At 53.7% G+C, this 26,235-nt stretch overlaps 2 protein-coding genes across 5 annotated transcripts; one reads left to right on the top strand and one right to left on the bottom strand.

Moving 5' to 3' along the window:
- The first annotated feature begins 1,665 nt into the window (after positions 1 to 1,665).
- SLC30A2 (solute carrier family 30 member 2) lies at positions 1,666 to 9,553 on the top strand. 2 transcript variants are annotated; one of them, XM_016129827.2, is made up of 8 exons: positions 1,666 to 1,827; positions 2,492 to 2,712; positions 3,770 to 3,916; positions 4,743 to 4,896; positions 5,668 to 5,824; positions 6,532 to 6,637; positions 7,751 to 7,885; positions 8,368 to 9,553. In XM_016129827.2, the coding sequence occupies exons 1-8, from the start codon at positions 1,778 to 1,780 to the stop codon at positions 8,511 to 8,513; spliced, it is 1,116 nt and encodes a 371-aa protein (XP_015985313.1). In that variant the 5' UTR covers positions 1,666 to 1,777; the 3' UTR covers positions 8,514 to 9,553. The 2 variants fall into 2 exon arrangements, with proteins under 2 accessions (XP_015985313.1, XP_036086148.1); XM_036230255.1 differs by lacking the exon at positions 8,368 to 9,553 and having other exon boundaries at positions 7,751 to 8,176.
- Positions 9,554 to 10,777: 1,224 nt separating this feature from the next.
- On the bottom strand, positions 10,778 to 24,682 carry EXTL1 (exostosin like glycosyltransferase 1). Of its 3 annotated transcripts, XM_016129824.2 has the most exons (12): positions 23,093 to 24,682; positions 18,220 to 18,310; positions 17,775 to 17,882; positions 16,783 to 16,902; positions 16,105 to 16,237; positions 15,800 to 15,906; positions 14,884 to 14,973; positions 14,108 to 14,194; positions 13,587 to 13,747; positions 12,329 to 12,500; positions 11,953 to 12,168; positions 10,778 to 11,507 (listed from the first exon to the last, which is right to left on the bottom strand). In XM_016129824.2, the coding sequence occupies exons 1-11, from the start codon at positions 23,863 to 23,865 to the stop codon at positions 11,986 to 11,988; spliced, it is 2,025 nt and encodes a 674-aa protein (XP_015985310.2). In that variant the 5' UTR covers positions 23,866 to 24,682; the 3' UTR covers positions 10,778 to 11,507; positions 11,953 to 11,985. The 3 variants fall into 3 exon arrangements, with proteins under 3 accessions (XP_015985310.2, XP_015985309.2, XP_015985308.2); XM_016129823.2 differs by having other exon boundaries at positions 10,778 to 12,168; XM_016129822.2 differs by lacking the exon at positions 10,778 to 11,507 and having other exon boundaries at positions 12,119 to 12,500.
- Between the last annotated feature and the right edge of the window lie 1,553 nt (positions 24,683 to 26,235).

Genomic DNA, 26,235 nt, shown 5'->3' with positions numbered 1-26,235 from the left:
CCAGTTGACAGGTATTTAATTAAGGGCCCAGTAGGCACTCAGAGCTGAACTAAAATGCAACCGAAGCACAAAATACTTCTCTGCTCTCCAAGAGTTTATAATCTAGAAGGGGAGATCAGGTGAATACTTATTTGAGATGACCAGCAAGAGTTTATGCAGAGGTCCTCCATCTTTCCTGTGCAGAAAATTCCCCTGGGAATCTTGTAAATATGCAGATTCTCAGACTCCACACCTAGAGATTCTGATTCTGTTGGTTTGATGCAGAGACCTGGAACCTGCATTTTAACACTCTCTCCAGGTAGCCCTGTGGGCCTTAGACCATACCAGGAAAGCCGGGAAGCCTGAGGTAAAGGTTTTCCAGAAGAGGTGGAAAAGCCCAGTCTTCGCAGGCATGCCACTGTCATCATCACCCCTTCACCTAGTTTCCTAACAAGATGACTCTTGTTTGGGGAAGAAACTCAAGGAGCCCCTCCTTTGTCCCCAGTAGTGTGGGCAAATGGCTTGCATCCTAGACTCTAGGTTCTGTAAAGGGCCATACTCAAGCCATGGTAGCCATGACCGAGGATGCTGGGGTGATGGAGTGATTGGCCAGGGAGGTTGCCAGCCTGATATTTGAGTGACCCAAAGTGCTTTCTATATAGATCACACCTATCAGAGGCCAGCATCGGGGCCACAGGTCCCGGACCTCCCCGGAGACCACCGTAGGAGGATGCAGCTTCGAGAGGGCGGGCCACCAAGCCGGTGTGAAGGACAGGGCGACTTCTCCCTGAGGAACACCACGCCTGACACCTTCCTGGGGCTCCTGTGAGCTGCTGCGGGGCGAGGGAGAAGGGACAGCGGTGGTGGTGTCAGCGCTCTGCCCAGAAGGAGGCTGCTGCGGAAGCGACTCCGCCTTATGGAGAAGATGGAAACAAAGCTGGTCGGTCATCCAGATTCTAACTGGAGCGCGCAAGCGAGGAACTGGCGTCGCATCGGTGGCAAGGATGGGTCGGGAAATCCCAAATAGTTCTAAAGAAGGCCACTGCCCCAGCCTGAAGGGGCAGACCCCGCCCCCAGGCGCCGTCTAGCCTGAGCCGAACACAGCCGACCTCAGAAGGCTGCGGCCTGAGAGTGGAAACCGATCAAGCCCTCAGAGTCTCCAGCCTGAAGGGAAGACACAACCCTAGCCTCAGGAGGCACATTCCTGCTCTCCAGGGACCGGAAGCAGTTTTCCACAAACCAAGGGCCCAGAACTTCTCGATGGGTCGCTGCCGGCTCCGCGCGGGGGTGAGGGCGCGCAGCCATAGCGCAGTCCTAACTCAGTAGAGGCGGTTAAGCTTTTCGTCACAAAGTAGGTGGGTTCCCCGAGCCCCAGGGACGCAGGGGACCGGTGCTCGAGGGCAGCTCCGGGGCATCCTTGCAGCCGGTCACCCCTCCCCCTTCCCCGCGGGCTTTTGCACACGACGCGCGGCGGACCGCTTCACACGGGGTGGCAAAGGCCAGATAAAGCGGGAGGACGCGGGGCACCGAGAGGAGGGAGCGCTCCGCGCGCAAAGCCGGAGCTGGAGCGGCGAGGCGGCGGGACGGTCTCACGGCGGCCCCAGCGCAGCCCAGGCCGGAGCAGGCGCGCGGCAGAGCCGGCGGGCGAGGGGCGCACGCGGGGCGACGCGAGCGGCACGAGGGGCTCACCCCGCAGGAGAGTGCGCACCCCAAGGCGCCTGGCGCGCAACTTCTGCGGTTCATTTCGACGGGCGTCCGCGCGCGGCTTCCCCACGCAGCGCGGGGCGAGCGAGGCCGCATGAGGGCCACGGATAAGGAGCATCTGTTGGACGCCAGGCCCGGAGCTCGGTAAGGCGAAAGCCTGGGGAGGGGCGGCGATATGAGCGGCATCTGGCGCACCTCCTCGTTTGCTATCCTGGGACAGTTGGGATCGCGGCTTGAACCAGGACCACACAGGAGGGGTGGGGTGAGGTGAAGGAGACTGGAAAACCTGCGTGGCGCGAAGATCATCCCTCCCTCAAGGCTGAGCACGGATCCTGACCCCTGCCCGCGGGTTGGGAGTGCGGTGAATAGAGCCCCGCCCCTAGCCAGGTACTTTGTCCCGGGCAGCCCCGCCTGGGGAGGCCCCGTTGTCCCCAGGTGCGCGAGATGGGGGTTTGCCCATCTCCTTGAGCCTGAGCCTTGTTCCTTCTCCGCGCTCGGCTGGACCGCCCCGCCCCTTGGCCAGTTCCCAAGGTCTTTGCCTCCTTCAGGCCCTGGGAGGTTGGGGGAGGAGGGAACACCCTGGGCCAAGGTCCCTAGACTCTTGGAGACTGATCATTTGCCCAGCACCCACCGGCAAACACGGGCTTCTGGTCACTCCTCTGGGACTGTCGAGCTTGGAGTGGCCTTATCTTTTCTCCTAATTAGACACATGGGAACGCCAAGCCCCCACGGAAAGATAGGACTAGAGTGAGCCCTCCTTGTCCCCATCTCAGAACTGAGCCTCCTCTTCCCCTTCCTCTCTGGCCAGGTCATACACGGGATCTCTGTGGCAGGATGGAGTTGGCTGGATTTCTTTGCCCCCACCTGGTGTTGACTTGCCGGCCATTGAGCTGGATGTGGAGAGCAACCATTACTGTCACGCCCAGAAGGGTCCTGGCAGTCACTGTGACCCCAAGAAGGAGAAGGCCCGTCGTCAGCTCTATGTGGCCTCTGCTATCTGCCTGGTGTTCATGATTGGGGAAGTCATTGGTAAGGACTTTGGTGCTAATTAAATGAAATCGACACGTGAATAGTCAAGATGATCTAAAAGGCTTTTACTCCCGGATTTTCCAGTAATATTAATGCGGTTGACAGTTGAACAATGCGGGAGATTAGGAATGCTGACCTGCACAGTGGAATATCCACGTGTAACTTTTGACTCCCCGAAAACTTAGCTGTAGTCAGCTCTTTGCATCCATTTTCCATCCACCTTAGGTAATCTGAGGCTGGGAAACTGCGGCTGGGAACGCGCAATTACTGTTTCCCATCCAAACTGGTTGAACCCACAGATTTGAAATTTGCAGATATGAAGGGCCCACTGTATTTATTGAAAAAAAAATCCACGTGTAAGTGGGCGAGTACAGGTCAAACTTTGTTGTTTAAGGGTCAGCCATTCTAACAGCCCCATTTGATGAAACATTCACTAATTTTTAAATTAATTTAATTTTTTTTCCATTACCTTTGACATACAGTTAGTTTCAGGTGTACAACATAGTAATTAGACATTTATACCTTACGAAGTGATTGCCTGATAAGTCTAGTACCCATCCGACACCATACATAGTTATTACAGTATTATTGACTATATTCCCTATGCTATGCTAAGTTTTTTATATACATGCAACCCTCACAATAACTTTGCGCTGTTATATGGGTGCTATTAGTCTCCTGATTTTACAGATGATGAAACTGAAGCACATTAAGTAATTTGCCCAAGATCACACATGACAAGTAGGTAAGGGAAGGCCTGAATGCCTAGAATGAAAGAGCATTTACTAAATGCCTACTATTCCAGGCCTTATTTGAACTTGATTTTCACATTCACCCTCTAAGGAGGTGCTGTTAGTCCTGTTTCACAGATAACAGAAGTTGGGTTACAGAGAAAGTAAGTCACTTGCCCATGGTTACACAGTGAATGAATGAAGAGGGCCCAGATCCAGTGTCTTTCTTTAGAGCCCATGGTTTCTCTGCTACACAGAAAGTCTGGGAAGTTGGCTTCTTGGGGAGCTGATAAAAATCCTCTGTTCTCCTGGTCCTGCCCCTGCAGGTGGGTACCTAGCACATAGCCTGGCAATCATGACCGACGCAGCCCATCTGCTCACTGACTTTGCCAGCATGCTGATCAGCCTCTTCTCTCTCTGGATGTCTTCTCGGCCGGCCACCAAGACCATGAACTTTGGCTGGCAGCGAGCTGGTGAGGGCCTTGGTCTGGATGGGGTTGGGGTGGGTGAGGGGTGGGTCAGGACATGAGTTCTTAGGTAGCTGCAATGGGTATACCCCAAGTGAGGCCAGGAGGGCGGGTGCCTTGGGTGAGGGTAACTCCCAGTCTGTAGGGAGGGAGAGTTCATTTTCCTGAGAAATAAAGAGGGAAAACTTCAAGAACAAAATGACTGGTTACAGATCTCTTTGCTGAAAACCTGCTCCTCCCTTGGAGCATATTCTATTTTTTATCTTTAAATCTCCCAAATTCCACAGGGCTACAGCCTTCCTTAGCGTAGCCCATCTCTATCTTTTGTCTTTTAAAAACCTTACTTTTTCTTAAAAAAAAAAAAAAAGAACAAAATGTGGCCTTAACTCTGCACATAACTCCATGGGGTCAGCTCTGAGGGGCAGGAAAGTTCAGCAAAGACTTCCGGAAGAAACGGGCTTTAAAAAAGCCTCTTTAGTTTTAGGCTGCCTGGTCATTTTCCTCTTGGTAGGAGATGGCCAACCCCTCCTCCCGAGAAGCCTCAGTTTGCCAGTCAAGCAATAGGTGTATATCTTAAAAAGTCAGTGTCTTTATATGTAAAACAAAGAAGTTTGACCCAGATGACCTCTTAAGTTCCTTCTAGCTCTGACACTGTCAGATGGATGAGTGGTGGGGTACGGTGCAACCACACTAGCCATACTTTCAGCAGAGCCCAATCAGACACAGGCCCTGACTTTGTGGGGAGGGGATGGGGGGATTCTGGAGGGAGGGGAAGTCTCCTCGGCCTTAGGGCCCCCTGCTAAGATTGGTGTTGGGGTGAGTTCTTCCTCAGAGATCCTGGGAGCCCTGCTCTCTGTGCTGTCCATCTGGGTCGTGACTGGGGTACTGGTGTACCTGGCGGTGGAGCGGCTGATCTCTGGGAACTATGAGATCGAGGGTGAGACCATGCTGATAACGGCAGGCTGTGCTGTGGCTGTGAACATCATGTGAGTGACTCCTCCCTCCTCCCACTTCTCACGTGCACACCTGTGGGCCTGCTCTTGGTGGAAGCAGGCAGGCCGCACTCCAGTACAGGCTACGGGAACAGAATTTTCCTAAAGCTCTGAGCTCTGGCACCTGGAACACCTGGGTCCTACCTTAGGCCTGGACTAAGGCCATCAGGAGCTGTAAATCTGGGACGGCATCTACTCTACCCCCACCCCCTACATATCAGAGAATGACCTGGGAGGCTTTATACCTGAAGTGGGGAGGGGTGAGACTAGTTCTTACAGGAACAGATGTTTCTAGGGGCAGAATCCAAGTCTTTTTTCAAGCTGATATGCCTGAAATTGGTTTGACCCCTCAGTGAGAGTCAGGGTGTGTAGAGCATCTGTCTCATTTGGGTTCTCTCTCCCTTGCTCGGTGGCTTTGGGCAAGCCCCTTTCCTCTCTAGGCCTCAGCTTCCCTCTCTGTGACATGGTAGGGGGAACTAATGACCTCTGTGGTGCCCTCCTGCTCTGAGATTGAGCACTGGGGCATCTTTGTGCCCAGATTCAGCCTGCCGTTGGAGCTGAGCCCTTTCTCCTACGGCATTCTGAACCAAGGCCATGTGGGTCCAGCTCCTCACGTGGCCAAAGATATCACGCAGTCTCGGGGCGGGGGGGTTGGGGATTTTGAGCCACAGGGAGGCCAGCCCTAATGGATGGCCTCTACCTGGCTGATTCAAAGCCTCTACCTGCTACCTCAGTGAGCCTCTGACTCTGTTTCCTCTTTTGTAGAATGGGGTTGACTCTTCACCAGTCCGGCCATGGGCACAGCCATGACCCCAGCCAGCAGCAGGAGAACCCCAGTGTCCGAGCTGCCTTTATTCACGTGATTGGAGACTTGCTACAGAGCTTGGGTGTCCTGGTGGCGGCCTATATTTTATACTTCAAGGTCAGAGCTGGGGACAGAGGGACTTGGGTGGGGTGGGGGAGGGCAGGAAAGTATAGATCATCTGGGGGCTTCTCTCTGCACAGGACTCTCCAGATTCTAGCTCGCTCCCAGCTTTGGGTGGAAGGGTGGGGAGAGGGAAAGAATATCCAACTTCTGACCTTCATAATAACCCTGTAGTGGTGGTTTCTGCAGCTCAGAAAGGTTCCATGACTTGCACTGTGTCACACAGCTGGTAAGTTGTGGAGTCAGATTCAAACCCAGCACTGTGTGCAGCTAAAGCCTGGGCATTGCCCATCACATAGAGGCAGTGTGGTGCATTGGAAAGAGCTGGGCATTGAGTTTAAAGCCTGTTTTCATCCCTTGCTAGCTGTGTGATATGGAGTGAGTCCCTTACTCTAACTGAGCCTCAATTTCCCCACCTATAAATGGGGGTGTTGGACTAGATGGTGTGTGAAATTTCGCTTAGCTCTGTTCATGTCTCAGCCCCCTGGGCAACGAGGGGTGGGAAGGGACTATGCCTTATCCTGAACTGTAATCTGTTCTGCCTGTTCTTTTGCAAAAGGAATAAACTGAGAGGCAGGGCCAGGGTAAGCCTTGTGCCCATCCCACAGAGAGAGCCCCTCTCCCCGACACAGTGCTGGGTGGGAAGGGAGAAGGGAAGCCGAGGTGTTGTTCAACCCCAGCTCTGCTTTCCCTTTTTCCTGTAGCCAGAATACAAGTACATAGACCCCATCTGCACCTTCCTCTTCTCTATCCTGGTCCTGGGAACAACCTTGACCATCCTGAGAGATGTGATCCTGGTGCTGATGGAAGGTAACTAGGCTTGGGGCGCCCTTTTCACTCTTGGCTTGCCAGAGCTAATTGAAGTTCCAGGGGTGGGAGTCGGGGTTGGATCCCAGTACATTGGTGGGGAGCCAGGGTCTGGAGACTGGCATAGGCTGGAGAACCTCCTGGGGCCCCGGGCCATTCTTGGCATTGAGCTGGGCGTTAAGGTGTGGCCGTTCCTGGAAATGTCTCCTGGACCATGCCTTCCCTTCCTCTTAGGCCTAAGGGTGCCTCCTCCCTGCTGGGATGTGTCCTCCTTGCCTAATCAGGTGGCTCTGGGTGATTTCTGCAGCACCTGGCACTCCAGCCTTTCCCCGTACACTTCCTCTCTATCCATTTGCCTTCCCTCGGGCAGAGAGACGGGTGAGGATTATGCTTCCCATTTCACAGTGGGGCAGATTGAACCTCAGAAAGACAGTTGGTGTTGGACAAGGCTGCCGAATCCACTCCAGCTCGGGCTTTCTTTTCTGCGGCCCCATCTCGGGAGGATGTGGGTGGGCTTTGAGGGGTGATAGGTAGTGGCAGATGGTCTGCCCTGAGTTACCACACTCATTCGCCCAGCTTTCCTGTGCTCCAGGGCCTTGGGTCATGGGTCTCTGCATGAGCAGGGTCAGTCTGGATCCTGGTTTGGGGTCAGCAGGAGTGTCCAGCTGCAGGCCAGAGCTTTTTCTCTAAGAATATGACTGATTCAGATAAAAGTGATGATGCCCCATGTGGTTGTGGGGATCTCCTGTTTCCCTTCTTTTCATTCAGAAACAAAACAAAACAAAATATATTTTTTATTGAGCACCTACTATGGGCACTGTTCCAGGCACTGAAGATAAGGTGGTAAACACAACAGACTGTCCTGCTCTCATGTGGAGTTTCCATATTAAAGGGGGAGACAGATAAGAATCTAACAAACAAGATAATTTCAGACAGTATTAAGTGTGAAGAGGAAACTACAACAGGGTGGAATGATGGAGATCATTTGGGAGATGGGGGCAACATCGGATCTGCTGGCCAAGGAGGTCTTCTCCGAGATGACATTTGAGGAGCAGGAACCAGCATGGGTCAAAGGGAGCAGTTTCCGTCATTTAGCCCCATCCCTGTTGTCTTCAGGGACCCCCAAAGGCGTGGACTTCACAGCTGTACGGGATCTGCTGCTGTCAGTGGAGGGTGTGGAAGCCTTGCACAGCCTGCATATCTGGGCGCTGACTGTGGCCCAGCCTGTGTTGTCTGTCCATATTGCCATCGGTGAGTGGTGGTGTGCTCAGGGTAGGAGAAGGGAGGGAGGCATCCAGAGGCCTGGGGCATCCCTGACTGGTCCAGACAACCCCAGATGCTTGCAGAGCCCATGCTTTGAACCTGGCCCCATGCTGAGTGCTTTGCACACATTACTTCATTTAATTATTACAATTCTATTTATAGGTGGAAAACTGAGGCTAGGGGTGGGGTGGTGTAGTAAAGTTATTTGCCCAGGCTTTTACAGCTGATAAGTGGCAGAGGAAAACCTTAAAGCCAGTGCTTTTTCTGCTCTTTTAGAGTAGTGGCAGGTATGGGAACCAGGGGGTTGCTGGGTACAAGAGTGAAATCTGGGGTTTCCTAACGTTCATGGTCCCCTATCCTTTTTTGCTGGGGGTAGGGTATGACAGTGGGGCTCCTGATTGTTCCTAAGGGCCCAAGAGTGAGTAAACAGTTCTCTGGTGCCTCCCCTGGTGTATCCTCTTGTTCCCCAGCTCAGAACACAGATGCGCAGGCCGTGTTGAAGGCAGCCAGCGCCCGCCTGCAGGGGAAGTTCCACTTCCACACCATGACCATCCAGATCGAGGACTACTCTGAGGACATGAAGGACTGTCAGGCATGCCAGGGCCCCTCGGACTGACTGCCTGGCCAGGCACTAAGTGGGGCACAGACGGGATCTGCAGATGGCAGGGCTCAGCATCCCCCAAGGCCATCCAGGACTCTGTTTACCTCGGCTCTGTTATGAACCAGATCCCTCTCCAGACCTCTGCTCCATGCTCAGTGGAGGAGCCTTGCCCACTCCAGGAGTGGGGCTCTTTCCCTGCCTCCCCTGTTTGACCACAGCCAGCCCTGGGATGTGGATTAGGCAGGTTAAAAGTTAGAGTGACCCTACTCTTCTGGCTACTGGTCAGCTCCTGGCAGGCCTGGCTGTGGACCTAATCCTCAGCCAATGGTGTTCTACCTCCAGCCTCAGGGAAAGGTACTGAGGCACAGCGAAGGGTGCTGGAGGGGAGATGGGCCTTAACATCCCCTTGTCTACCTGCCTTATGTCTGGCCTTTGATTTATGACTCTATAAAGGAGCCCAGGGACAAATCCCCCTCTCTTTGCCTCTAACAACAATCTGATTTAAGGAGGCCATGGGGGTTGGGGATTTGTGAGGACCGTGCACTCTTCTGCATGTCCTCCTGAGATGGAAAGCCAGGGGCACTGGAGGCCCATCTGTGTGGTAGTCACTTCAGCTGTTAGCCAAGCATTTCCCTTTCCTGGAGGGAGGAGGCTTCTGCCTAGGTTAAGGACCTGGCTGGTTTCCTCTTTCCTTATTCCCTCAGCCCAGGAGGTTGTGCCAACACAAAGATGCCCTGGCCACCTATGGGGGTGGGTGCAAGGATTTCAGCTTGGGTCCTGCCCTAACCACCTTACAGCTCCTGGGCCACTTCTCAGCCCGATAGTGTCCCAGGGAACTTGGAGCCTGAAGTCAGGTCTGGTTGGGCCAGCTCTGTTGCCCATATGGCCTGGGCTATTCTGAACTTGGGGATGGAGGGGAAAGAGGGGCTGAGGAGTATGTCCCGGAGTGCGTGTGAAGGTCCCTGAATTTGGAGGTGGCTTGTGTTTACAAAATGAAGTGGGGAGACCTGTCCCCCCACATCCCTCACAGAGAAGGCAGCATGCCCAATCATCTAGTGGTCTGTCTGCCATAATAAGCAAGTGCCCTTAGGCATGTCGGCCTGGCCGTGCCTCTGATTCTCATCTGAGAATGTTAACACCTACCTCACAGGGTTGTTGTGAGGCCTGGAGCCAGAACCTGCCAAGCAACAAGTCATCTCGTTGGTGAAGAGCGGCTACTTTTCTTGTTTTTATTCTTGCTGAGGAGGCAGGTGGGCTTCCCAGCCTCCCTAAGGGCAGTGCTGACCCGTAGTGGGAGGAAGAGGGGTTAATCACTTGCCTTCCCCTCTGAACCACTCTTCTCATGTGAAATGATCTCTTTGTGCCTTTCCAGCATGGTCATACAGGGGTGCCTGTGATCTAGGTCACTGGGTTCTTCAAAATCTGTGGAAAGTCATGCGTATTGGCTTGGAAGGATGTCTGGGGACTGCTGATGACCATGTTCCACTGTACCCCAATCTCAGGGGAATCAGCCCCTCTTGCCCCTCAGCTGTGGCAGGCTGGAGGAACCTGGATCCTTACAATCCTCTTCAGTCATTGCAATGCTCCATTTTTACAGATGAGAAAACTGAGGAGGCTCAGAGAGGTTGAGTCACTTGCCTTAAGTTGCACAGCCAATGTGAGGCAAGTCTGGGTTTTCTGCCTCATTCCGCTAGGCCCCGCTACAACAGGGGATGGGGATCTGCTCTGGGCTGCATATTCTTACAGTGTGAGTCCTTGGGCCTGGCAGTGTCCTCCCCATGGGCAAGTTCAGTTCTGGGTGCCACAGCTGTGATTGGGGAGGGGAAAGCTGTCTCTTTTCCTTGGATGGGCCTGGCACTGAGCGCCCTTCTCACCTTGGGAAGGCTGCCTGGGCTGCAGCTGTGTGCGTTCTCACCCACTCTGTTGGTGACCCTGGGCCAGGCTGCCTTTCCTACCCATTAACTCTCAGTCTACCCTCCACTTCAAGAATCTAGCAGCCCCATACCTCCCAAGGGAGAGCACCCCCAGCTGTGACTAGCCCCAGGGGGGACCCGAGTCATCTAGGGGCCAGAGCTCAAGCTGGAGGATGGGGATGGGAGACCTTAGAAAGGTCTTGGGGGACAGCATGTTCCCGCCAGCGAACTAGTGACTGGAGTTTCCAAAGACGCGAGGCCATCAACCCAGGAAAACACGCTGGACCTGGGCTGGACTCACCTCCCAGATGAACCCTGAGTCCTCCTCCCTGCGCAGCTGCTGAAGAGGTATTTATAGCCTGAGCATGAGGGGGAGAGGACACGCGCTTTATTTCGGAAGTGATGATTCCAGTTCCAGGTGGATGAACCCAGGAGAACTTAGCGTCCCCACCTCCATGGTATTCTGACCTCCCGGGGCTTGAGACATCCCATGCTCCCCCAAAGCCCACCTAGAGATGGCCCTTTTTAGTCTTAGGTGTGTGGCTCTAAATATGGGGTTCTTCTTTCAGGTCTTTCCTCATCCACCCCCCGAGTTTTCAAACCTCAGCTGCGCACCGCCGAACCTCCACGCTTCCCTGCGGTCTGTTGGCCCCCACGGGCGTTGAAAATGCCATTCCCTTTCCCGGAGGAGGGAGCGCGGTGCGGCGCTGACCTCTAGTGGTCCAGGGTAGTAATGCAGGGCGACAGCCGCGCCTGAGCCCAGGGGCCGCAGCCCGGCAGCGGTGGACCGCCTGCGTTCTCATTCCTTTCCTCCCCCGCCCCACCCAGTTCTGATCGGTCGGGAAGGAAGCCCCGAAACTCGCTTCCCTACGCCTCTTTGCATCGCTGGGATGCGAGGACCGAACCTAGAAACCCAGGCGCCTGCGAGTTGCTGCCTTCCCGTCGGACTAGGAACCCCGTGGGTGGAGATGGAGTTTTGTCTTCTTACTTGGTACACCCTGTCCTTGCTCCTGCCACGGTCTGCATAGAGCCAGGCACACAGTTAACGTTTCTTCTATCTATCTGTCCATTAATCCATTAAATATTCGTAGCGCACCTGCAAGGCCCAGAGAGAAAAGGACACGATCCTGCCCCCTCCGCCCCCTTCCCCCGTGGCTCCCAGGCCCGTCCTGCGGCATGACTGTACGCACTGCCAGGACTGCGGGAAACCCCCGGTTGTGAGAGCGCAGAGGATATCAAACCTATCTAGAGAAGAAATGGGGTCAGGCAAGCCCCCGGAGGAGGCGGGGGTTTGAAAGACAAGAAGTCAGCTCCGCCGAGGGGTGGGCGCCTGCAGAGACACGGCGACAGAGCAAACGCTGTGCAATTGGCTGCTGGGCTGGAGGGCGGGGAGAGGCTCCACCCCCTCCGGGCGCTAGGACGATGATTGGCCAATCGGGATCTGACATTTTGGCCAATTGGGCACCACGATTGAGTACCCAGATAGCCCAGGGAGGGGACATCTGAGCAGAGCCTCCCCTCCAGGCAGGTGCTACACTCACTGGGAGTAGGGCTGGGGTCTCTGCGGGTCCCTCTTAGGGCTTCTCCAGGCTGCGATATTTCTTGCGCAACATGGACACCGGGTCCTTAAAGAGTACTGGGTCCAGGCGAAGGCGAGAGGACACCAGGGGCATGTGGCCGAACCCTGCCGCCATCTGGTTCATGCAGTTTTGGTCTGCGTGCTGCGGCTCAGGCGCGGGCCCCAGGTCCCCAGGCGCCTAAGAACAGGAGAAGCGTTGCAGGGTTTTCTGTCCTTCCGAATCCCCCTCTCCCCCGCCCCCTGCAGCAAAGGATTTGGATTAGCGGGTAAGAGGGGACCCTCCCTTTCCTTCCCCAGCCCTCCCAGAGCTGTGCCGGTCGGTCTTCCTCCATCCTCACCGATAGTGATCTGGCTTCCTGATGCTGCTTCCCATAGGGCACCTTGATAGGGGGTAGCTTGGTGACTGCTGCTACTAGGAAGTTCATCAAGACGTCCACACAGGTGGGTGTTTCATCTGCCAGGGTCCTCAGAGCCTTGGGCAGGGAGTGGGTGAAGAGGGTGTGGTAATACCTGAGGGAGGAGGACAAGAAGAGGCTGCAGCTGAGTTCACCGCGCAAACTCGTTCTCCTCACTCCTGACCTCACTTCCTTTGACCCCAATCGTGAAGCCTCTTGCGAAAAAGCCTTGCTCGCCTTTCTGAGCCCTAACCACTTCGGAGAGCTCCTACCCCAAGTACTAACCGCTCTCCACTGTTCTGTGCTCTGTGGTTTGCCAGCCGCTAATAATAGTGTATTTCCTGCCCCTCCCTCACAGCTCCTTGCCCCCGCCCCCAGCCTCTGAGGTCTGAACTCAGAGCCAGATTGAGGAGGGGATCAGCTGATACCATCAAACATGGCATCCCAAAAACAGCTTCTGGAAGGATAGGAATTAACTAGCCTAATGCTGCTCCAGGTGAGCCTTGCTTCATTGAACAGCGCTCCTAATAACCTGGGTCCACCCAGCAGACATTAAAAATATTCTTCACTCTACAAATATTCTTCACTCTACAGAGAATTCTCCGCGGACCTGGATAAATCTACAAGAAGTTCCAGGTTACACATATTAGATTTGAACATGTTTAAGGAACCTCTGTAAAGAGGCCCTCCAGAATTCAGTTCCTGCCTCAAGACTGGGGCTCTTCAGGCAGCTTCTGGAAGGCCTTGGGCAGTCTCCAGCCCATCACACATATTTATTTATTTATTTATTTTAACTTATTAAAATTTAGTTTTACACACCCACATTTACAAAGCATCAGGACCATTATCTTATTGCACTGCTACCAAAACAAAACACTGTCCATATCTGCATGGCTCTGCTTAAAATAACACTAGCTACCATTGGTTGACCATCTGTGTGACAAGCGTTTCATATGTATTTCTCACCTGATTATCACACCAACGCCATAAGGTGAATACGTTTTATAGGTGAGGAAGCTGAAGCTCAAGAGAGGTGAGGAGACTTGCCCATCACACAACTGGGAAATGGCAGATCTGGGCCTTGAACCTGGATGTCTGAGCTCTAGGCTAACTGCTGTATTCACTCCCAAGCCACCCTAGTCCGGGTTTAAAGAGGGGTTCTCTAGCCTTCTGATCCCTGTGCCAGGGCTGCCATCTGTACCTATGGTAGAAGGCAGCTGAGGTGAGGACCATGGAGAATTCGTTGGCCCTCTTGGCAGTGTAGCCCCAGCCATTCCGGGCCTCATCCCAAAAGTGGCTCCACGTCAGAAAGCCCACCATTCGCTCTGGAAAGCTCTGCCACACCACAAAAGCAAAGTCCACCTGGGGAGATACGTAAGCGAGGTGTGAGGAAGGAACATCCAGAGATATGGAGGCAAAGCCAGCCTGGCTGAGGGGACTCAGGGGAGAGGAGGCAGGACCATGAAAGTTTCCAGGGAATGCTTAGAGGAACTTTTCCAGCTGGGAGCTGGCAAAATTTTTTTTTTTTTTTCAAAAGAGTCTGTGAGAAGCTTCTATTGGATTTCTAAGGAGGAGGCCGAGTGTCTTGCTAGGGTGATTTAAAAAGCAGGAGGCTGCACCTCTTGACCTCTGGCCCTCCCAGCACTGGAAATCTGAGGGGTCGCCAGGGCCCTCTGGCCCTATCCCTATCCACACTGGGCTCCTCTTGGGCTCAGTCCTCACCTCACTTGTGGAAAGGCTGCTGTGAGCATCAAGGCTGAGGATGGCATCGGTGCTGATGGCGCTGTATGGGAAGAAGCGGTCACTGACCTGCAGTGGGAAGGAGGTGAGAGCAACTCAGCTATGGGAACACTTGCAAAGCTCCCACAGTGAATACGAGTATGAGTATCTGCTGAGCATGAGTACTATAGCATGGTGTAGAAAGGAGGGTGGTGGAAACAGCAAGCCTGCCCGGAACTTGGACCTGAGGAACTCGATTTACCTCCCTGGACTTCAATTTCCCCTTAGGTAAAATAGAGCAGTTGGTGTCTAGGGGCCTTTCCAGTTTCGACATGTCAGGATTCCTCTCGACCATGGGAGGGGTTGTCAAACAATTTTTGTTTGAAAGAAACAGGTCTAGAGAAATGAAAGGACTTGCCCGGAACCAAACAGCGAGCATGTGGTTCACACCATCTTAGGTTCTCAGAAAGCCACCCCCCTCTGGCCTAATGGGCTGCCATCTGTCCATGTTTCCTCAGGATACCAGGTTTCTCCTCTAGCCCTCATCCAAGACATTCAGCGTACTCCCTCTGCCTTCCCCCATTTCTCTGGAAGCATCATTCACAAGAGCCAAGGATGGAAGAGAATCATTTCTATTAGACCTGTAGCCAAAACCCCCTCTGATTTTTTTCAGGCCCAACATGAAATCCAGCTTTGGCTCAAACTCAGGTAAATGCCCTCCCCAGTTCCCAGCCTTCCAGGGCTGAGCCCACCCTTCCATGCCCCTTTCCATCCCTCACCTTCCTGTGCCCCTCAATGACTATCAAGGGCACTGCTATCTCAGGCCACCTAAGTGGAGGTGGCTTCTCACTGCTCCAGAGAACCAAGACCTAGGAGGAAAGGGAGTGTTACTGAAGTCTGGGGCAGAAGGGGGAGCGATCTTTCTCAGCATGAGAGAAATATGGGTGAGCAGCTGTCTTTGTGAGCTTAGTCAGAGCCAAGGTCCTGTCATTGCTGCTATGTTCTTGCCTCTGGGCTTCTGGAAGGCAGGAATTCCAGAAACACAAAGGTAAAAGCTATCTGTGGCATTAGAACTCAAGAGAGTCGGAGGTAGTATTTCTAGCCTGGGCCCTGACCTCATGTCCCATTCCCCATTTTCTCTTGAAGATTTTCATCCTCTTTGTCCTACTCCTTTATCATCCCCAGCCCAGCTCAAACGTCCTTTGTCGCCACTTCAGCTATGCCTGTCTGAGGTCACTGCTTCTCCCCTCCGTGACTACTCAGGAGAGTAGCTGGCTTCTCTGGAAGTGAGATTTGACAGTCTGTGTGCCAGGAAATGCTAACTGAATCTGAATCCCAGTGCAGAATCTTGCTTTTTCTATGCATCCTCAGTGTCAAGCCCAGAGCCCGGTGCTCAGAAAGTGACTGCTGGGTGAATAAACGAATGAGCATGTATGTGTACTTCTCCAGCCTCCCCAAGGGGCACCTGATTTTTAGATGGAGTCTTCAGTTTCCATGGGGAGGCAGAGAGGGAGACCAGGGAAGGTAGAAGAAACTTGAGACTTAAAGAAGGCAGCAAGGGTACTTGAAAGTCCTCCCTGTGCCTCCCCACAAAATACGTGGTTATCCTTGGGGGTCTAAATATCTTCAAGGACCCTGCCATGTCCTTTGTCTGCCCCCCTGGATCCCAAGACCCCAGCTGGCAAGGAGGCAGACCTTGGCACAGTGCTGGGAGCCTGCCACCGCCTGGATGAGCTTCAGGGGGGGCTGGCCTGGCGCCTTCACCCAGATCAAGGCGTTGAACTTGCCTGCAGGGCGAGAGCCTGGGGGAATGAGACACAAGCTATTAGGGTGGGAGGGGACAGAACTTCCTGAAGAGTGACCTGAATTGGGGACCCCAGGAGTCAGGAGAGATGTTGGGGACTCAGGGAGGGTCTTGGCAGGGCTCTGCGGTTGAGGCTGGGATGGACTTGTGGAGAGTTGAATAGGGGACTTCAAGTTGTTCCATCCCCAGGGCATACCCTGCTGAAGGTAGTAGAAGGGGAAGTCCGAGGGGCTCGTGGAAAAGGCGGACAGGGCCAGGAGCGCCCCCGGGGGGCTGTTCCACAACAGCGAGGGGTGAGCAGATGCTCCAAGGATCCGATCCTGAATAATCTGCAAAGTGAGAGAGGGCTGCAGAGGGCGTGGCCAGGGTGGCAGTGGGTGGGGTCTGAGGAAGTAAGGACCAGACCTAGCCTGGCATCTCTCACCTCAGGCTATGGGGTGTGTGGCAGCTGTGTCACCAGATTGCTGGGGACAGAAGAGTTCAGATGCAGAATTCCAGAGTAGGGGGCACTCAGTGAGGGTGTCCAGAGGTGGCAGATTGCTGCCTTGTTCTCCTTCCTCATTCATGACAGATGTCACCAACACCAGATCCAGAACCCCTCCCAACACAGCACCCTGGGCAGCCATTGGAGATGGCACATGCTTTGGAATCTGTTTGCCACAGCTGTCCTTTTACGGGTGGGGAAACTAAGGCCAACATTGGGGAAGGAATTTACCCACGAGCTCACAGCCAAGTCTCAGATTCATCCCAGAAGCATCTCAAGGGGGAAGCCCAAACACAGCAGAGGAGGTGTCCAGACAAAGGCGTGTAGAGAGGGGACAGGGATGAGGCAGGAGCCAAGTGCCAGGGCCCCCACCAGGTGAGTCCCCCTCACCTCCAGAGTGGTATGGATGACTTTCTCCACTGAGGAGAAATAGGTGTCCCACAGAAACTGGGCCTGCTGACGCAGGACCAGGACCCGCGTGGGGGGCATCTCCTGGAGGGCAGCCAGGACCTGGGGCACACAGGGAGAAAAGGAGAAGACATGGAGCTTTGTCAGGCCCTGACTGACCCTGGGTGGGGACAACCTGGGGTTGAAGGTCTGGGAACCAGAAGCCCTCTCCCATCATACTCCAAATGGGTCAGAAGCAGCCACCCTTGGCCATATCCCAGGTGACATAGCAATCAAGAGTTCAAGGGTCACACAGAGCTGAGTGTAAATGCCATTTAGTAACTGTGACTGGATATGCCACTTACCTCTCTGAGTCTGTTTCCTCAACTGTAAAGGGGATAATAATTGCACCTGCCTCAGGGCGGTTGTGATGATTAAATTGGATGATACAGAGTAAGTGCTTAGCATATCATAAGGCTCAATGAATGGTAGCTATTGTTATTAACCTCTTACACCATCCTTCACTTTTCAGTGGATTCAAGGCTTGCATATACGTTTTTCGGAGCTGACAAAATTAGTTTCATCAGATGAAAAAGTCGCTGTGCCTTTTGCTTTCCCACCCAAACCCCCATGGAGGCACTCCAGTGTGTGTGTGTGTGTGTGTGTGTGTGTGTGTGTCCTTCCCTTAAATTGGGTATTTCGGCAGTCATGGACCAGTGGGGCTAGGCCCATGGAGATCAGCTGGTCTAACTTATCCCATTGTATAGGTGGGGAAACTGAGGCTGAAAGAGACTCAGGACTTGCGCTCAGACTCCTCTGGATTCTCTGCCTTCATCTGATCCCGTGGGAGTCTCAGAAGCTGGGGCTGGAGGGAAAATCGTGAATACACTACATAGATGGGAACGAGGACTGAGGCTAGCCTGGCGACTGAGATCCTGGGGTCCCCGGTATGTCCTGGGTCTGGTCCTCACCCCTTGGGCAGGGCCCTCAGTTACCTGAAATGGGAGCCTCTCATCAGCTACAATGGCCGCCTTGGTCCAATCGATGACCTCGGAGAAGGGCAGCTCCCAGCGAGGGCTGAGAAGCACAGGGATGCAGCCAGCCTGGGGGGCAGGGACGTTACTGCAGAGCCCGGTCCCACCCTGTGCACACTCATGCCCCCCCACCTCCTATTTTGAGAGTCAGCAGCTGCTGCTATTGGGAGTAAGGAATAAAGAGGAGAGAAAAGTTGTGTTGTTTTTTTGGGGTGGGGTGGGGTGGAGTGGGGTGGTTCTGCAGAGAGTGAGGAGAATGTTGCCGTAGGCAGGCACACCTGAGTCCCCGGGTAGAGGAGTAAGGGACAGCTCACAGCTCCTTCCCATTGGCCCAGGGCCCAAAGAATCCTGACACCTCAGGAGTATAGGGGAGCAGGGATAGGGGATATCCAAGTTGGGGTTGTACCTGCAGAGTTTGGAGGAAGCGCAAGGCATCAGGACGGCGGCCAGGGATGAGGCAGAAGGTAGCATTGGGCAGTGTTGAGCCAGGGTGGGACCTAAGGAGACACAGGAGGGGTCTAGTACGTGTGAGGCCCGGGACAGCTGCCCCTCTCCCCCCTGGCTCCCTGGCTGGCCCCCCAGCCCTCACACCAACACTGCCGAGTTCACAATGTACAAACCCACCATTATGTTCTCATATGTTAACAAAAACTCGTGCACATGCACAACCACGCACTGATACACAAGCGCCAGCGTTATACCCGCCGTTCACCTACAGTTGGGCCCTGGGTTCTGGCTCTGCCTCTACCCTCAGTGGTCTTAGACATCTCCCTTCTCCTCTCTGGGCCTTGGTTTCCTCATTTCCAAAATGGCACGTGGTGGGACCTGACTTTCCACGGCCCCATCTGACTTGGACATGCATGTGTTTGCCCGCCTACCACTCTGCCACATGCAGGCTCTCTGGCAACCCTCACCTGAGTAGCCTCTATGCCCTGCCCTCCCCCGATCCCGAGAGCCCAGGCCCATGAAAGGCTCCTCTGTCATGAGGTGGGCTGGGCCCCCAGCTTGGAACCACACAGGAAGCTGCTGCCCAGAGGCCCCCTCACCAAGAGGACAGGCCTCTTCTGTTCCTCCCACCTCCTCCTCGCCAGCTCCAAGGCCACACTCAGGCTGCAGGGGGAAGGGGAGAGTCACAGCCTCCTCAGAGCCACCTCCCTGGGCCTGCCCACCCAGGGAAGCAGTGCTCATGACCTAGCTACTGAGGAAGAGGGGGGCAGGCAGGACTCCTGAGCTCACGGGCCTGCTCAGAGTGGGACTGATGAATAGGGCCTAGAGGATCCTAGGACCCTCATCCACTAGAGCCTTTCTGGGCCTGAGTTTGAACCTTTAAGAAGCAGTCCTGGGGTTACTGAGTCGCTGACCCAGGAACGAGGGTGTCACGAAGAGCTGGGAGGAGCTGGAACTAGAACCGTCCCAGAGCTGCTGCTAGGGGTCTCCCAAAGGACCCCTGCCTGCCTTCTCCAGTGCTCAGGTGTCCACCCGGCTTTCCTTGGAAAAAGCCGAAAGTTAAACAGCAAAACGCCCTACACCTCATTAAAAGCCACAGCACCAGTCAGCTACAGCCCTCCTCCTCCACCCCAGGAAAGCCTTAAGGGACCGAAGATGCCTAAGGTTAAGGCTTCAGAGAACCCAGAGACAAAGAACCTGCTGAATGAACTGCACCCCTCGGCACCCATTAGCTTCCTTTATGCCCTTCCATGTCCTTCCACCTCAGCCTGGAGCACCTGTCCCTGCCTTGCAGTCTGAGGAATCCCTCTTGTTTGGTCTTAATGTCTAAGCTCAAACATTGCCTCCTCTGGGAAGCCCTCCTGATTTCTCCACAGATAGCTCCCTCCTCTCTGCTCCCACAGTCCCAGCGTGCACTGTAGTGGAAATGTGCCACGCTAATCTTTATTCGGCATGTACTTTGTTCCAGGTGCTGTTGTGTTTTACATGCATTACCTCACTTCATTCTCACAGCAAACCTACAAGATGAGTATGTGCTGTTAGTATCCCATTTTACAGATGAGGACTCTGAGGCCACATAGCTTTGAAGTACAGGAGCCAGGTGGGCAGCTTGCATAGCCTGTCTCTGCTTAACAGTGTGTGTCATGACCAGTGACTTGTCTGTCTCTCCTACAAGACCGAGCTACCTTAGGGCTGGGCTGTGCCTCCATCATCTCAGTATCCCCAGGGCCTAGCAGAGTGCCCGGAAGAGAATGGGTACTCAGGGAATGCTCAGTGTGCAATAGAGGATAGACCCAGGACTGATAGACCCAGTCTAAAATGTCAGCTTCAGCATAAATTCTAGTAATGGAGCTTGCTGCCAGTAGCAAGTGAGTGGCCTCAGGAGGTGGTAAATTCCCCATCAGTACAGGTAAATAAGCAGAAGGCGGATAAGCATGCAGGTGTGTGTGTGTGTGTTTATGTAAAGGTGTGTTATAGAGGGGTCATCACGGTAACTGCCGATGCCTTAAGGTTCTGTGACAATGTAAGGTGCTTGCCACAGACAGGAGGCCTCAGCGCCCAAGGCTGGAGTCAGTGTGGCTCGACGCACTTCCATATGCCCTAGGCACTTTGACCTTTGTGGCCCCTCTGCTATAAAAAAATTATAAAAATTATATTTGATAACTGTGTCGACATAAAAATGAACATATTAATATGGTACGTGAAAACATTTTCTTCTACCTAAAAGTTCATTTTTTCCCTCCTGATTTTCAAAGAAATGAAAACATTTTCACGGGCCCCCAAAAGTATCATGGGCCTTAGGCATCACACTTCTGTGCCCAGTGGAGATGGGCCAGAGAACTTTAAAACGTGGATTGAATTTATGTAAAAAAACAAACAAACAAGATACAGGGAGAGCTTAAGTACATGTTGCTTGCGCACACAGAGAGACCTCAGAAACGACATAAGAGAAACGAGAAGTGTGTTTGGCTCCAGGAAGGAAAACCAGGTGGCCGGAGACAGGGTGGGAGCGGGTTTTTACAGTATACCTTTTTTGCCTTTGGAATTTTGGACCATGTGAATGAATTCCCTATTCATAAAAATCAATAAATAACAGTTTCAGTGGGTGGAGGCTTATTCCAAAGCAACAGGAGATTGTTTAACGACGGTGGAAAAACATGGGCTTTGGAGCCAGAAGTGCAAGGTTTAGTCCCAGCTCTGCTGCTGCCAAGTGCCTGATCAGAAACATGGGGGAGCCCATGGGGAACCGAGGAGCTCGTCATCAAGGGCCCTCGCTGTGAGCCTCAGTTTCCTGCTCCCTGAAATGGGGACACAAGTACTTCTATTGAAGGGTGCTTCAGAGGCTTAGCCATGACTTATGTATGGCGGCTGGCACAGCACCAGGCCCAGAACGAGCTCTCCCATGTCCGCTTCCTCCCCTCCCCCTCTCCTGCCAGCTGAGTGAATGTGGGACAGCGGCAGGGACTGTGAATCGCCTCTTTCTCTGGCGGGCAGTTGTTTATTCAGGCCACCTTCCAGGGGCTGGCCCTGTGGCTTCAGGCCTCTCTCTCTCACTCTGTCCCCGTCTGGCTCACTCAGGCAGCTGCCCGGCACTTCAGGGAAACTGAGGCTCAAACTACCCCAGAGATTACAAGTCCTGTTGCTTGCAGGTGGGCTAAAGTCAAAGACAGAACTTGATGCTCAGAGGACAATTAGAGCTTGCCAGGAGTTATGCCTTAGAGATAAATAAAAAATGCTACTCAGAGGGTAGCCATGATGATTAGAAAACCTTAGCCAGTTTTGGCAAATTTTGGATCAATTAGTAAACATTTAGTGAGCACCTACCTGCTGTGTGCAGCTCTCTAACTTTCAGTTTCTCAAAGAGGTTCAGGCTGCAATAGCTCTCAGATTTATCAATAACCAATTGCATTTAGCAGTAACTAAAGTCCACTAAAAGAACTTCCCGTCAGCAAGAATAGCTCAATACTGAATCCAAAAAGTAATGTGGGGCACAGTGAGTGGAGGGAGAAGCTTGTCACCAAAGGTGAGCTCTGTCTGAGCTCTGAGCTTGAGGTGCCTGGGGGAATGCTGACTTTTTGGGTTATTACCGAAGATGCCCAGTGAGGGATGGGTCCTGGCAGAAGGGCCTTGGGGGCTGACTGGGGCAATTCCTTTCTCACCCCTGGCTCCCTGCGGGGCTTCCTGGAGGCCATGTGCCTTGAGGAGGTAGAGGGATTTCATTCCCACAAGAATGCTTTGGCTGAGGGAAGGCCCAGAAGCCCCAGGCAGAGGCAGAAATGGAGCGTGGCCACCCCTGAGGGAAGTGGAGCCCAGAATAGCCCATGTTGTTCTAGCAGAGAACAGGGAGTTTCCCGAGGTGGGACGCAAGGGAAGGAGACCACTCAGGACTGCCCTGGAAAATGGGGAGAGAACCCTCTACTGAGGGGCCCTGGGCAACCTCAAAAGGGCTTTCATTTTTGCCTGCCCAGCATGACTTTGGATAGAACTGGCCTCCTGTGGGTACCGTGGTTAGGGATTAACTGCTTTATCACCTAAAGTATGTCATCTCAACTTGCCCAGGTGGAGAGAAGTTTCTAAACCAGCTCTCTGTGTCCCATAGACCTTGGTGCCCCTTATATGTACTCAGGACTCTAATTGGCAGTAAGTTCTTCTGTAGGTCTAACCTAACTCATATTTGCTGTAACTGAAGGCTGTTTCCTTGAGAGGTTAATCCCTAAAGTTAGGCATAAGAGCAGCTTTCATCTCTGACCAGTTACTAAGCACTGGGTCTGAGGCATTTGATGGGGTTGATCATAAGCTCTTACTTAAAACTCAGAATTCTAATGCTGAAGGCTTTGGAAGCAGGCAATTCTGAATTAAAATACTGGCTGTGCTCTTTCTGTCTGGGTGGCCTCAAACAAGTTACTTAACCTCTCTGAGCTTCATTGTCTGGTACACAAACAATGATGGCAGTTAGTATTATCTTATTATAATCGTTATTTATGAAAGTGCTTACCACAGGGCAAGCACTATAGAAGTATATGTTAAATAAAACATTAGGGAAGGAGGGGTTGGAATAGGAGGAAACGAGTAAGTAGGAGTGAGTCATGTTTTATGTTTTTAAAGATCCTCAAGGAAGTACTCTGAGACCTGTCTTGGAGAAAATCACCATCTTGGTGGTATTGCTCTCTGCTGTCTAACTTGACTCCCTCCTGCGGCAACTGAGACTTAAATTGGCCGGGACTAGCTGATTCTCTCATCTTAACCCTGCCCTCTCCCCCGGGCTCTGGGCTCACTCCCATCACAGACTCCCTCCCCTCCCATCCAGCCCCTGAGGGGAAAGGTCCACTTACTGCTCAGGTCCTCGGTCCTGCTCACAGTGCCCATCCCAGAAGCAGGCAGAGGAGTCAGTGCCTGCCGTGCGCCACCCGCCCCTCTCCTCTGCCAGGGCTAGCAGGGCCACCCCGGGGTGGGGGCTGTGCTGCTGCAGCTGGCCAGGAGCTCCACCTCGAAACGGGTGGGCTTCAGGGAGAAGCGGGAGGGCCACGTCAAAGCCAGGCCGGAAGGTGTCCACTGGGGGGCTGGCCTCGGCCACCATTGCTTGTCCCAGCTGGAAGTTCCAGGAACAGGAGGCCGGGTGGAGCCGGAGGACCAGGTGGTTCTTGCCCCCATTCCATTGTGGGGGCACCGGACTGCACTCTCCGTCTGGGGCGTCCGGGCTGAGAAGCAGGTGGAGGCAGGCCTCAGCAGGGCTGAGTGTGTGGTAGCGGGACCCCTCAATGGAAGCCAGGATCCTGCGCTGAGTCTCAGAGATGGGTCCAGCCGCTGGGTATGCAAATACCTTGAAACCAGCACCCCTGCACTTCGAGGTGTCAAAGCAAGTTCCCCAGCTGCAGCTGCCACTATGGGGGGCTTTAGGAGATTGAGGGGCATCTTCTGGTAGTTCCTCGGGCTGGGAGAAACTCTGCAGGAGCTCTGCATCCAGCCAACGGGGCCAACCTTGGGGTAGCCTTGCCTGAGGTCTGGCAGGCACTGCCAGGCGGAGAAGGGGAAAGACTCCTAGGAGGCCGAGGAGCCAGGAGGCCAACAGTGCCAGCCAGAGGGACTTCCTTCTCCACGACTGCATGTGGCCACCCACAGCCAGTACTGGGGAAGAAGGAGGAGCAGGGACCTGAGGGTGGGCCGCTGGAGCTGGGATGAACCTTCTAGTTCAGTGCCCTCATTGCAAAGATGAGGAGACTGAGGCCCATCGAGAGCAGGCTGCCTGTTTAAGATCAAACAAGTCACTGACCAGACACAAGGCCAGACAGCTGGCCTTCTCTTCCTGTGGTCAGGACTCTGCTTCTTTGGCTTTTGGACAACCAAGCCAGCCTTTGCCCTCCCAGTAGGGCCTCCTGCCCCTTCCCCTATTCAAGCTGATGCAAACCCTGTCCAGACTGCTAGGCCTTCTGCCCTTATGGCTGCACCCCTTGACCTGGCCCTCAATGGAGAGGAGGACCATCTGCCAGGCCATGGGGGACCCATCAGGGCTCCCACAGGGTACAGGGCTGGAAGAAGCGGAGGTGGTCTTCCCAATCCTTCCCCTGCCTGAGCAACCCCAAAGCAGCCCTGGCCACCCCTGTACCCGCTGACAGGCAGTCTTGGGCTGCAGGCCCTGTGGCTGGGCTAAAATTAAACCCTGCGTCCCATGTGGGCTACCAGGGGCAGCTGAGGTCAAGGCCTGGGTGCAGCGGGTGCACCCTGCCCGGGTGCCAGGAGGGATCTTGGTCCTGGTCGTCTTCCACCCGGCCTCTGTCCCTGGTTCAGGAGTCTCAGCCCCACCTCTCCCCGACCCTGGAAGCTGGCCCTGCACCCTCTAGCTTAGAGCTGTCACGGTGCAGAGGCCAGGGACGCTGCACCAAGCCCCAGCTCCATGGCCCCGAAGCCCAGCCGAAGTCTTCTCATTCCCTCTCCAAGCAACATCTGGCCAGTCTAGATCTCTCTCCTAGAGGCAGCCTGGCTCCTCCCCGGCCAGCCCTGATTCGCTCCTCGCTGGGAGGCAGGGTCTCCACTTAACCCTTTCCAAACCAGTTTCCTTAATTGCTAACAATAATAACCAGGAAGGACTACACCTCACAGTTTGCCATGAGCTCTCACAGCCTCTGTCTCTGAATTCTGAATTCACATAACCCTTCAAGGCAGAGGCTTATCACTATCATTTTTTCACAGATGAGAAAAGTGAAGCTCAGAAAGAGGATGTTATCTTCCTAAAGTGACCCAGCCAAGAAATGGCAAGGTGAGGATTTGAACCCTGAACTCCTGACCCTAATCCTTAGAGCTTCACACTGGTCACCCCAGCTGCGATTTCTGAGTGTGGGAGTGTGCAAATCAGTTAAGGGAGGTGTTAAGTGGCCGTGGAGGGGCAGTATTAGGTAAGGTGCTCCCGTTATTTCCAGGACTGGTCCCTCTTTCTTCAGCAGCCCCCACTGCAATCTCATCTAGCTCCAGCCTTTTCAGGCCCACTCCTGACACCTCTCACTCAGGGGCACGGGTCTACCCTTGCCTGGAGCTTTGCAGGCAGCGAGTCTTGATGCTTATTCCTGTCCATATAGGAAGATCTCCATTAGTCCACACCCATTGGGAGGGTTCTTTTGCTCAGTTCCTTGGTCTATGCTCTGTGACGGAAGTTGAGAAAGGGTGATCTCACCCAGTGAAAAATCACTGGGGTGGTAGGGGAGACACAGACTCTGCTACCAGGAGCCCAGTACAACAAGGAAGGCCACAGGGAGCTGGGCAGAACTGGAGTGAACTCTGCCTCTGTCCCGTCATCTCCAGAATGAGGATAATGATATCCACCACGAGACAGTTGCCAGGTTAAATCTAGGTCTATCCCATGGGGGTCCTTTAATGAGTGGCAGCCTCCTTTCCCTGCTTGCCTTCCTCTGATCTCAGAGCACTGCTGATCTGATGAGGAAGCCACCATGGGAATGTTTTTTAACTTCCATGGCTGACAGTCTTTTTAAAAGAAAGGGTTTATTAGGCCATTGCTAGCAAAAAAAGAAGTCTGGTCTTGGGACATGGAGTCTAGACCACCTGCAGCACGGTTAGGTGGGAGAGACAAACATCTCCCTCATCCTGGAGTTTCGCAAGCGTTATTATACATCAGGTAGGGAGGGAAAGGTATAAGACGTAAGCTGTTCTGAAAGGATTTACATTAGCTACAGGCACAGGGGGCAGGAGAAGATGAAGCAGGTCCAGTTCTGGGACAGGTGCAGCAGGGTCCAAAGGGAAGAAGCGTCCATTCCCGTAGGTCGGCTGTGGGCAGCCGGTTGGGAAATTTCATGTGTAAATAAGAAGCAGAGGTTCCAGGGATCAGGATGACAGAGACTTCTGGGGTTTGATAATCATGGAAATAGCCACCTGGAAATTAATCCTAAATTCCAGCAAATATACAGGCATGTGACCAGTTTTGTCAGAGCTAGTCCAGCACTATTAACAAGCTAACTTCTGTTTCTTT

Source organism: Rousettus aegyptiacus, unplaced genomic scaffold (assembly GCF_014176215.1).
Source record: "Rousettus aegyptiacus isolate mRouAeg1 unplaced genomic scaffold, mRouAeg1.p scaffold_m13_p_1, whole genome shotgun sequence".
NCBI lineage: Eukaryota > Metazoa > Chordata > Mammalia > Chiroptera > Pteropodidae > Rousettus > Rousettus aegyptiacus.
Note: the sequence above shows the minus strand (reverse complement) of the source record. Positions and strands in the feature narration are given on the sequence as shown.

Bases quoted from the DNA above. Each gene is read 5' to 3' on its own strand.
- SLC30A2 (XM_036230255.1), top strand. From the start codon at position 1,778: ATGAGGGCCACGGATAAGGAGCATCTGTTGGACGCCAGGCCCGGAGCT. The intron at 1,828-2,491 runs GTAAGGCGAAAG...CTCTCTGGCCAG, and splicing joins GACGCCAGGCCCGGAGCTCG to GTCATACACGGGATCTCTGT. The intron at 3,917-4,742 runs GTGAGGGCCTTG...GTTCTTCCTCAG, and splicing joins CTTTGGCTGGCAGCGAGCTG to AGATCCTGGGAGCCCTGCTC.
- EXTL1 (XM_016129822.2), bottom strand. From the start codon at position 23,865: ATGCAGTCGTGGAGAAGGAAGTCCCTCTGGCTGGCACTGTTGGCCTCC. The intron at 18,311-23,092 runs GTAAGTGGACCT...GTGTCTCCTTAG, and splicing joins CAGGACCGAGGACCTGAGCA to GTCCCACCCTGGCTCAACAC. The intron at 13,748-14,107 runs GTGAGGACTGAG...GTATCTCCCCAG, and splicing joins GCAGCCTTTCCACAAGTGAG to GTGGACTTTGCTTTTGTGGT.